Here is an 11,039-nt window from a genome sequence, read left to right as displayed (position 1 = left end):
GGGAATGTGGGTCATAAACCGAGCCGCACCTGAAAACTTCACCACTTCATGACGATGGGGATGAAAGCTTTGAGCCCCCAACTGTGGGCTGAGCGTGGACAGGGAAGAAGCTGTGCCAGACGTACAAAGGACCCGTCGAAATTCTTTCAGGCTGTCTTTGGCAGAAAGGCCGCCCTCCTTCCATCCCGGGGCAGCGAGCTCCCCACGTTAAGGGCCCTGCCGGGGACGGTGTACAGTATTTACTCCTGTCCCTGGCTGGGGAGGGGGGGAGTCGGGGCGGAGAAGGGCGCCCGCTCTTTCTCTGGCCGCCGTGTAGCGCTTAGTGGTGGCTGCCAGAGAAAGCTTTTCCCTCTGCGCTCCTTCCCTGCCCGCCGCGGAGCTTTCATGCAGTTTCTAGAATATAGTAAAAGTTTCTATTAATACCCAACAAAAGCCGCGCGCGCTCAGGGGGCGGATCAGCGCGCCTGGTGCTGCAGCGCGGTTCGGCAGAAAGGGATTCCCTCTGACGTATTGCTAAGGATACCAAACAAACACAGCACAAGACCAAATATGGTTAATTGCGTCACACAGGAACACCCGGGGGCGGAGCGAGGGATCCCCTGCTTTAGCGCTTGAAAAAGACCCCCTTGCCGGGGCCGCCGAGAGACCCTCCTGGGCTGGAGAAGCCGCAGGGACTGGAGACAGCAACCGCTCGAGTTTGGGGCGCGGAGACGGCCCGGAGCCCGGTTTCGGCGACCCCAAAGGGTCTTTTCCTGGTGACGTGAGCAGGGACCCGCCCCCTTCCTTGTATAAATAAGTCACACTGTCGACCGCGCTTCATTCATAAGATTTTGACCCGCGACGGAGACTGAGCTGCGAGGGACCCCGGCGGTGGACTCCCCTTTTCGCCCGCATCCCCGTGGCCGCCGCCATCTGAGCCGAGGCGCCGGGCTTTGCAGGCGCTGCAGAATCGGAGGCAGGAGCGTTCCTCCCGGGAAGCAACGGACTTGAGCGGACGCTTCCACCTGTGGTGCCCAGCCGCTGCAACACGTGGATCTAGGACCCGGCGAACCCCCGCGCCGCTCAGGACGCCCGCCGACTCCCCCCCAGGCACTGACAGCCGGAGGGGGAGGAAGAAGAAGCGGCAAGCCGGCCACGCTCGGAGGCAACTTCGCCAGCCCGACCTCGCGGCGGCGGCGGCGGCGGCACTTTCGGCCGGCCGCTCGCCCGCGGCTGGCCCCTCATCTTGGCTTCCAGGCGACCGCCGCGCGGCCGCGGCTTCCTGCCTGCGCCCCCGAGGGAGATGTATCAGGGCTTCCCGGGAGACTACGACTCCACCTCCCGGTGCAGCTCGTCCCCCTCGGCCGAATCCCAGTACCTCTCCTCGGTGGACTCCTTCGGGAGCCCCACTGCCGCCGCTGCCGCCTCCTCGCAGGTAAGGAACGGGGGCGCCCGGCTATGGGTCTTGGGGGTTCTCCCTGGAGGGCGGGAGTAGCGCGGATGGTTTGATCCCGGGAGGGTCTTTGCGACCCCCGTCTTTCCTTCGCTCCCCCGCTCCTCCCCCCGGGCAGATATGGGGGGTCCGCTCGCTTCCCCCCTTCCACTCATTGCCCATCGCGGACGGCCGCCCGGTGCGGGCGAAGCGACTTTCCCCGGCATCCGGTCGCCGTCCGAGGCGTTGCACAGCGGGTTGCCACCAGTGGTGGGATTTAGCCGGTTCGCACCACTTCGGGAGAACCGGTTGTTAACTGTCTGAGCAGTTTGGCAAACTGGTTGCTGGAAGAAATCATTAGGGCAGAGAACCGGTTGTTAAATTACTTGAATCCCACCACTGGTTGCCACCCTCTCCCCGCAACTCCTCCTAATCGTCCGCTTTCCACTCTTTTCCCCGCACGCGCGCTGGAGGAGAGGCGAGAATGCGAGCGAGAAAGGGGGCGGGGTTGTGCGTAACGCATGACGTACTGGAACGCTCCGTGCTGACGTGAAGCACGTACGGCGCGTTTTCCTCCCTCTCCTCCTCCCCGAGGCGCGCGGGTTATTTTGGAAAGCTGACCCACCCCCGTTGCTAAGGGGAGGGGCAAGGCCGAGGGCCGCTCGGATTGGTCGAGCGGCTTTCCAGCCGCACCCCCTCCGACCCGTTCCTCCGCCAGCTGAATTCGCAGAGCTGCTCGGGATGGTCCCTGTGCGGGCAGGAGGCTCTTGCGGGGCTGCCATGCCGGCCCTGCCCGGGGGGCGCCCGAGGGGTGGCCGTTTGGCTCACCTCCTCCCCCGGCGCCGAACCACCTGCCCGCTGGGGATGATGGGTCTCGAGGTGCAGCCCTGCCCGAGTGCGCGGCTGCCCCCGGGCTGCGCTCCCGTCTGTGCCCGGCTCGGGGAGACCTTGGGGATCCCCCGGGTCTGGGGAGCGGAGCCGAACTTGCGGCCCAGCCGCGGGGTCTCCTGCCTCCCCGCGGGCTGATCTTGGCTGGCCAAAGTGAAGCCCTCTCCCAGGAGCGCTCGGAGTCCGAGTGAGCCCCAGTTCCCGGCCATGGCTTGATAGAGCCGGCTTTTGGCTTCGAGAGCCAGCGCTGAGCCCTGGTCTGCGGGGCTCCCTGGCTCCCGCCTGCCCAGCCGGTGCCTAGGACGACATACCAGTCCCTTCTGGCTGGTGCCCCCTATCCCCGGGTTTGGAGTCCTGCATGCTGGACACAGGAGCAGTGCAAATGGGAGCTGCTTTAGCCTTGGGATGCCTGTCGAACCGCCTGGGGGGGGGGGGGGCGGGCAGTGCAGCCAGGGAAGTGCTCCCTGTTCTCCAAAGCAGACCCCCATAATGAGCACCTGACCCCTTCGCTTCCTTCCAGGAGTGCAGCGGCCTTGGGGAAATGCCCGGATCTTTTGTGCCAACAGTGACTGCTATATCCACAAGCCAAGACCTCCAGTGGCTGGTGCAGCCTACTTTGATTTCCTCAATGGCTCAGTCTCAGCAGCAGCAGCAGCAGCAGCAGCAGCCGCCGCCGCCGCCGCCTTCGGGGCCTCCCCCACCCACAGTGGACCCCTATGACCTGCCTGGCCCCAGTTACGCTGCCCCGGGAATGGGAGCCTATGGGGCTGGCCCTTCAACCGTCCCTGTGGCTGCGGCCATCCCGCCTCGGTCCAGCAGGGCTCGGCCCCGAAGGACACGGGAAGAAACGGTGAGCTGCTTTTCCTTCCTCAGCCAGGAGATCACAAACTCGGTTCCCTTTGCTTGCTAAAGTTTGAGAACTGGCATGTTGGAATCTCCCAGAAGAGATTCCCTGTTTCTGAATTGTCTCCTTGGAAGTTGGGATGCCTTAATATAGCTAGAATTAGTGGGCTTCTGGAGGACTTTCTTCCCCCACATCAACAGTCCGTTCACCATTGAAAATCCATTGTGAGTGTTCTTACAAAATGGGAATTCTGCAGAGTGCCCCTGGTCACAAAAACACACGTTCACCTCAAGAAAAATAGAGCAGCTGGCAGGCAGCCCCTTCCCCAATTCTCTTCTCTAAGAAGGTCTTGGGAGGAAAACACAGGTTAGGACAGCGGTGTGTGCTCTGCAGTTTGCTAAGCTCCCTTTCATTTTTTGAAAAATTTAAACAATCTGGAAAATGGATCTTCCTGGAGCAATGAGTTTGATAGGTCCCAAAAATCATCTTGATGATCTTTTATGGCTTCAGATGCTACTTTGGGAGACCAGGAAATCCAGAGGACAAGTTCTGCTCCCTCCAAATTTGAGGCCAAACAGAAGCTAATTCTGGTGACATTGAACCAAATGCTGCAGAAACCAACATTGGTCGAGTTACTTGTGGCTATATTATTTTGATTTGACATGCCTTGAAGAGGAGATGTGTGTCATAAGGCAGGTGCCTCCAACCTTGGCAACTTTAAGGCTTGTGGACTTCAACTCCCAGCATGCACTGGCTGGGGAACTCTGGGAGTTGGTCCACAAGTCTTAAAGTTGCCAAGGTTGGAGACCAGTGGTGGGTTTCAATTTTTTTTACTACTCTGTGGGTGTGACTTGGTGGGCGTGGCAGGGGAAGGTTACTGCAAAATCCCCATTTCCTCCCAATTAGCTGGGACTTGGGAGGCAGAGAATAGATGGGGGCGGGGCCAGTCAGGTGGTATTTACCAGTTCTCCGAACTACTCAATATTTCCGCTACCGGTTCTCCAGAACTGGTCAGAACCTGCTGAAACCCACCTCTGTTGGAGACCCCTGTTGTAAGGCACATAGACGCTCTTGAATTTCATGGGGGCAAAACATTTTATGCCTCAATTTAGAGCCTTATCAGTTTAGAAATACACTGTGTCGATTTATTTAATTTAGAGGTTTTATAGCCCCCCCCCCCTTACCTAAAAGACTCTGGGTAGGTTACAAGTCATTAAGGTTATGAAAAGCAAGCCTAGGAATAAACAAACATGATAAAAACCAGCCTTAATTATAAAACAACCCATGAAGCCTGAACTGGGGTTGAAATAAATTTGCTTTAAAGATCTTCAAAAGCCAAAGTATTCCAATAGGCAGAATGGCTGGCTGTTTGGTTTGTTCCTTGCTTGGATGTTTCTGTCTCCCCTCCCTGCCTCTCCCTCCCCCTCCCCCTCCCCATCTATCTCTCCTAAAGGGTGATGACACAGTTCCATCTTCCCCTCCGCATTTTGGGGGTGCCTTTAACTTGCCCCCCAGTTGCAAGAAAGTGCCAGGAGCCCCAGGAAGCCTCTGGCCTTGCAATGGCAGCCAATGCCTGATCTGCCTCTCCTTTCTGCTCGCACAGCTGACCCCCGAGGAGGAAGAGAAGCGACGGGTCCGGAGGGAGAGGAACAAGCTGGCAGCTGCCAAGTGCCGGAATCGACGTCGAGAACTGACCGACCGGCTTCAAGCGGTGAGTTTTGGTGCAAATAGCGGGGTGAGTTAGTGTTATCCTTGTTCTGGCCTTATAAAGCCCCCAGGAGGGAATCTGGTGTCTTGTCCCTGCGGCGGGTACATAGAGGTTGCCCCATGGGGGGCATGTTGTGAACTCTCCCATTTCATTAGGGCTCTGTGGGAGCCCCGTCCAGGCTGACCAGGTCCATCAGATGTGATTCTGACTCTTAAGTCAAAGGCTTTGGCCATTTGGACCTTCCTTAAGCAAGGAGCCAGTTGTCAGGATAGACCCCTGGAGTTACTTTATCTTGAGAGGATTTATTATAATTTATTGAGGGCCTTTTCCTTAGGATGAGGATGTCTTACTTTGAATTAGACTCGTTCATTCTTTTATTTCAAGGGGGCAGGGGTGTCTGCAGGGTGCGGTCAAAAAATCAAGGGTGCAGCCCCAAAACTGCCATTGCAGCTTCTAGAAAGCTGGCAGATCTTCCACTGTGCTGATGCCGATGCCAAATTGACTTTTCTGACCACACTTTGCAGAGTTTCTGGAAAGTTTGGGGGTGATGTTGCTCCATCAGTCCTCTGAAGGGGAATGCTCCAGGGGGAGATGCTGCCGGGGTACCGCTCTGGGTCTTCTAGCGGCCCACCTGGGGGTGGCCACGGCAGGGGTCCCCTTGGACCTTTTCCTTCTCTTGCACTCATGGGCCATTTGGGAAAAGGAGAAGGAAGAAGCTTCCTCTGCCTCCCTCACCAAGATTCATTGGGGTCTGCTCCAGCAAGCCACGCCCCACTCTAAATCCACAAATAAGGACCCCCAGGAGAACAAAGGCCTTCCCCTTGGAAAGACCCCAGCCCAATCCCTGCACCTTAAAGCAGGGGGGAACCTGGAAGGTGGGGGGCAGGAGGGGGGCGGTGAGGAAGGATCCCAAGAATTAACGCTTCCCTTGAGCTGTGTCTCCAATGGGCCTGGAAGGAGGAAACGAGAAGGCCAAGAAGGAGGTGCTGCTCTGGGCCGACTCGCTTGCCCCCCTGCTTCCTGGCTGCTCCAGCCCTGGTCTGACCTGGTGCTGCCTGTTCCCCAGGAGACGGACCAGCTGGAGGAAGAGAAAGCTGAGCTGGAGTCGGAGATTGCGGAGCTGCAGAAGGAACGGGAGCGGCTGGAATTTGTCCTCGTGGCTCATAAGGGCAGCTGCAAAATCCCCTACCAGGACATCACGGAACTGAGTGGGCAGCCCGGCCCCTCGGCAGAGGTCAGCGCCCTGGCCATGCCGGTCAAGGAGGACCCCTTTGGGCCCTCGGCCCCCTACTCCTCGGTGCCCCTGCATTACCAGCAGGCCCTGGGCGGACTCCCGGCCGCAGCCCTGGCCCCGGCGGAGGTAGCGTTTTCTAGTTCTTACTTTAGCCATGCTGAAGAGCTGACCGACCCGTACCCGGTTAACCCTTCCTATACGTCTTCGTTTGTGTTCACCTACCCAGAGGGAGCCACCTGTGGAGCCAGCCACCAGCGGAACGGCAGCAGCGACCACTCCCCGGACTCTCTGAACTCTCCCTCGCTCCTTGCTTTGTGACACTCAAATCCACAACTTGCGCCTTTGGGTCTAGCCTGCCAGCCCACCCGCCCCTGCCAACAACGGGCTGGGCGAAGGGGGCCGGAGCCCCAATGCGCCTGGGCACACCGCTACCACCTGGGAGCCTCTAACCCGCTCTGCTGCAGCTGCGGCCGCCGCCTCTAGCCCTTGCGATGCGTTCTCATTCCCTCCTTGGGGGTGCAGCATACAGTGGAGCCAATGGTTGCCCTTTGGCCCTCTCCTCAGCTGATTCCCACATCGAGAGGAGAAAGGAGGATGTTTCTGGGCTGTGAGTTGGATCCCCTTTCTCAAAGGGCTCCCAGCCCTCTTTTTCTCCTGGAAACAGGATTTGCCTTCTACTGAATTGGGACGCTTGGTGGATCTGGACGATTCCCTCCACACTTCATCACTGTTTCTGTCAATGGGGGCTGTGTCAATGGGCTGCCCTGCAGAGTGGAAAACTTAAGGGGGAAGACCCTCCCTGTGCTGCCCCCACCCAGCTCATGTCTTGTGGTGGCTTTGTGAATGTGTTAGCTGCATGGTTTTAAAACAGGCACTTTACCGCTTTCGCTAGTCAGCTTCGCATCCTGAGTGTTGGATCTCTCGGGCTACATTTCTACAGGATCTGCTTCCTCTAGGATGAAAAAGCCACATGAAGTGGCCAATCAGGGCAGACCTTTTGTGGATTATTTGGGCACATTCCTGCTGAAAGCTTTTATCATATTAAAGTGGGCCAAACTGTTGCAGCCTTGCTTTTTAATCGCCCGTGGACTTCTGCAAATTGTAAGGCTGCTCTTGGGCATTGGATTCTTTGAGGTCGGGGTGATATTACTTTGGTGGGCATTCAACTCTCCCTGAAACCTTTAGCCAAGCAAATTAATTATGCCATCAAGTCAGTGGCTACTTTTAAAAATTTTCCATTTTCCAGTTTTGTAAATGGGAATGATGGGTGATACAAAAAACACTTTATCTGGGAGGAAACTTTTGAGAAGCCAAAGGAAAGTGGAACCTGCAAAAAAACCCCAAAGCAGCTGAGGTTTTTCTTCCACTGCTGCTGTAGGTGGGCTGGCTGGCCACTCCCTGCCAGGCCCAGGCAATGCTTCCAGTGAGTCCATCTGCCCAGCGGGCTTGACTAGTAGACTTTCTGCATTCCCTGGAAGGGATCTGCTTCCCTTTGGCCATCTCCCTCACTCGGTTTCTTTGACGGGCAAAAGCAAGAAGGTTCCTGGTTTCCGGGAAGGATGGGGGGTGGGTCTAGGTGACAAATACTGTGAAGGGACCTCTGTAAGTGACCGCTTTTCCTGCAGTTGAGCACTAGGTTTCTGCTTCCTGACGTGGGCCAGCTGGACCTCAAACTCATTGCATTCTTCCACTTAGGACGGTCAGCTGCTGCCCCTCTGCTCTCAGGCCAGGCTTCTGGGCTGCCCAGCAGTCCGAGTGGGGTCCATCTCTGCTGCTTTAGACTGGTAGTGCAGAGTGTGACCCCTTCAATTGCTCACTGCCTCCCCCTCCCCTGGTCTAATCACACTGCTGCTTTTCCAGGCCTGTGACATGTAGGTTAATTCTGGCCAGGGGGCTTTCTTGCCCCACGCTGAGGCCTCTTGGGTCCCCCAGAGCCAAGCCATGCCAAGTGAGAACATCAGCCCTTCTGAGCCTCCCACCCAGGGCTGCTTTCTGTTTTGTGCTGGGGGTCCTCAGCTGCTCTGCATTCGTGGGGTGTTTTGTGCAGCCTGCTCTGTTCTGTGCCTCTGGTTAACCTCCCCTTGAGTGTGTTTCTGGACTGAGAAAGCTGCTGTGCTGCTTCTTGGCTCCCCAGAGCTCGCCATGATGCTATACAGAATGTTTCCAAAACTTTTTTCTTGTGACCAAGCTTTGGATGTTGTGGGTTTTTTTTAATTATTTTATTTTTTTAACCTATGGACTTTTATTTAACCAGCTTTTTTAAAAAAAACAAAACAAAACAGATCCTTGCTGGGGTTGGGGGAATATTTTTATTTTTAATTATTGTTATTTACCCCTTTGTGCTGTAATTTTTTTTGTGATGTATTTGATGAAGCAATCCAAGGGCCAGTAGAGGGAAGGCGAAGTTTGGCCCCTGCTTTGGCCCTCCTGTCCTGCACTTAACTGGTCAGCAAAATAGCAAATAAAGACAGCTTTGAAAAAGATGCACTTTTTATGATGAATATATGATCTATTTTTTCAAATTCATGTAAAGAAAAAAATGAGGTGCAATAAAAGATCTCAAGCCGTAGATCTGCCTGGATTTCTCCACATTGAGACCCGATCGCCCGTTGCCGTCACCCTCAGTATCCCGGGTGGTGGGCTTGGGTGAAGTTGATGAGAGGCCCTTGCAGGGGACTCTGTTGTCACCCCAGGATCCATAGAGTCTTCATCACTCCTGTTAAAAATAAGCCTGTTTATTATCTAGTGGTGTCTTTTGCTAAAATTTTATCTCCTGGGATTGTTGAGGTAGAGTCTTGTTGCATAGAGAGGCTCCACTTAGCAGTGAAAACCTACGGTGAATAAGCCATTCTTGCATAGAGAAGGAAAGAGAGCACCAGCTTCTCATGACTTAGCAGCACTTGAGAAGTGGCTGGCTGTTGCCCCTACTGCCTCCTGCTGGGACTCCTGCCTCCTGCCCAGTCCGGCCCATGGGCCTTGGGGTCCCTGCAGGTCTCTCACTCCAGAGCCACTCAATACTGCCCCCTGCTCACTTTAACTCCTGAGCATGGATGACGGTGGCCACCAGCCCTGCCTTGTCCAGCAGGAGCAGCAGACAGCCTGGTCAGTCTGGATCAACGTATTTCCTTGCAGCCTTTTGCAAGTTCTAATACAGGTAGTCCTCAATGTACAACAGTTCATTTAATAATTGCTTGAAGTTACAGCACTCAAATAAGTGACTTAATGATTGGTTTTTACTTGATCATTGCAACATCCCTATGGTCACATGATCAAAATCTTGGCAACCAGCATGTACTTAGGACAGTTGCTGTGCCCTGAGGTCATGTGAGCCCCTTTTGCGATCTTCTGACAAGCAAAGTCAATGGAGGAGCCAGATTCACTTAACAACCATGTTACTAACTTAATTGCAGTGATTCACCTAACAACTGTGGCAAGAAAGGTCATAAAAGGGAGCAAAAACTCGTAACAGCTGTCTCTCTTAGCAACAGAAATGGTGGGCTCAATTGTGGCCATAAGTGGAGGACTGCCTACAGTTTTCAGTTGTGCTTGATGTGTTGTGGTCCTTGGGCTCCCTCTGCTGGCCACACTCCCAGCCAAGCTGGATGGAGACTGATCCATAGGCCAAGTTATTTTGGACTACTAGTGACCACGTACAAAGAACCTTTCCCCAACCTTCCCTCTTCAGGTCTCCCAACTGTGTCCCCATCACCCCTATAACTGTGTCCCTCCATTTGGCAGCCGATTATTGTCTTCTTTTTCTTTCCACCCTTCCCAGCATCAGAGAGTTTGGTCCTCATGATCAGGGCTCTTCAACCTTGGCAACTTTACACCTGGCCGACTTCAACTCCCAGAATTCCCCAGCCAGCCAGCTTTGCTGAATTCTGAATTCTGGGAGTTGAAGTCCGCCAGGCTTAGAGTTGCCAGGGTTGGAGAGCCCTGATCATGACGCAATTTGGCGAAGATGGATTGTTGTGGGCTTGTTCCTTTAATCTTGTTTTCCCTCCAGGAGATCCAAGTGGCACTTATTATATTTCTCCCTTCTGTACTTTCCCAACCACTACACTGAGGAGTAGGTACACTGAGTGAGGGGCTGTCCCAGAATGCCCCCAAGATCGAGGGGGTTTTGCACCAGGGTCTTCCCAGTCCTGGGGTGAACCAAGGAAAGCTGGTGGGCACAGGTGGTGCATGGTTTCCATCACCATTGGCAGTTGTTGCAGGCCAGGGGTCCCCAAATCGGGCAACTTTTAAGACTTGTGGACTTCAATTCCCAGAATTCCTCAACCGGCATAGCTGGAGTTAGAAAGGGACCTTGGAGGTCTTCCGGTCCACCCCCTGCTCAGGCAGGAAACTTTATACCATTTCAGACAAATGACTGTCCAGTCTCTTCTTGAAAACCTCCAGGGATGGAGCACCCGCAAGTTCTGGTGGCAAGCCGTTCCACTGGTTAACTGTCCTCACTGTCAGGAAATTTCTCCTTAGTTCCAGGTTGCTTCTCTCCCTGATCAGTTTCCATCTGTTGCTTCGTGTTCTGCCTTTGGCAAACAGGAGCGTAATTGTGGGAGCTGAAGTCCACAAATCATCATGTGGCCATCCGTGCCCTCCCCTGAGGTAAATTAACCCTGCAGGAACATCCTGAGGTAAAGTCCACAGCATACATGGCACACACAGAGGAAAAAGGCGGGAAAGAAGGAAACTCCCCCTTTACACTCACATCAACCAATCACAACTCAGATTCCCTCACGCAGTGGGCAATAAATCAATAAATAACAAATCAGCCACAAATGGTTCTTACTCCTTGTCCAACCCTTCATTGCTCCAGATAACTGTGTATCTTAACAGATTCCTCCTTTTTGGCCCCCTCAGATATTGGAACACAAGTCTTAAAAGTAGCCAGGTTTGGAGGCCCCCCGTTTTAGGCAAATCCCCACCCACCAATTGCCTGTGTGGAAACTCA

The 11,039-nt window shown here is 54.7% G+C and overlaps 1 protein-coding gene across 3 annotated transcripts; it reads left to right on the top strand.

Moving 5' to 3' along the window:
- Positions 1–664: 664 nt before the first annotated feature.
- Positions 665–9,820, top strand: FOSB (FosB proto-oncogene, AP-1 transcription factor subunit). Of its 3 annotated transcripts, none has more exons than XM_058196344.1 (5): positions 665–1,414; positions 2,820–3,149; positions 4,747–4,854; positions 5,918–6,085; positions 6,312–9,820. In XM_058196344.1, the coding sequence occupies exons 1-5, from the start codon at positions 1,283–1,285 to the stop codon at positions 6,375–6,377; spliced, it is 804 nt and encodes a 267-aa protein (XP_058052327.1). In that variant the 5' UTR covers positions 665–1,282; the 3' UTR covers positions 6,378–9,820. The 3 variants fall into 3 exon arrangements, with proteins under 3 accessions (XP_058052327.1, XP_058052325.1, XP_058052324.1); XM_058196342.1 differs by having other exon boundaries at positions 5,918–6,211; XM_058196341.1 differs by having other exon boundaries at positions 5,918–9,820.
- Positions 9,821–11,039: the final 1,219 nt, after the last annotated feature.

This window comes from Ahaetulla prasina, chromosome 10, assembly GCF_028640845.1.
Source record: "Ahaetulla prasina isolate Xishuangbanna chromosome 10, ASM2864084v1, whole genome shotgun sequence".
NCBI classification, from domain to species: domain Eukaryota; kingdom Metazoa; phylum Chordata; class Lepidosauria; order Squamata; family Colubridae; genus Ahaetulla; species Ahaetulla prasina.
The sequence above is the reverse complement of the archived record's forward strand: the minus strand, read 5'-3'. Positions and strand labels throughout refer to the sequence as shown.

Bases quoted from the DNA above. Each gene is read 5' to 3' on its own strand.
- FOSB (XM_058196341.1), top strand. From the start codon at position 1,283: ATGTATCAGGGCTTCCCGGGAGACTACGACTCCACCTCCCGGTGCAGC. The intron at 3,150-4,746 runs GTGAGCTGCTTT...CTGCTCGCACAG, and splicing joins GAAGGACACGGGAAGAAACG to CTGACCCCCGAGGAGGAAGA. The intron at 4,855-5,917 runs GTGAGTTTTGGT...CCTGTTCCCCAG, and splicing joins TGACCGACCGGCTTCAAGCG to GAGACGGACCAGCTGGAGGA.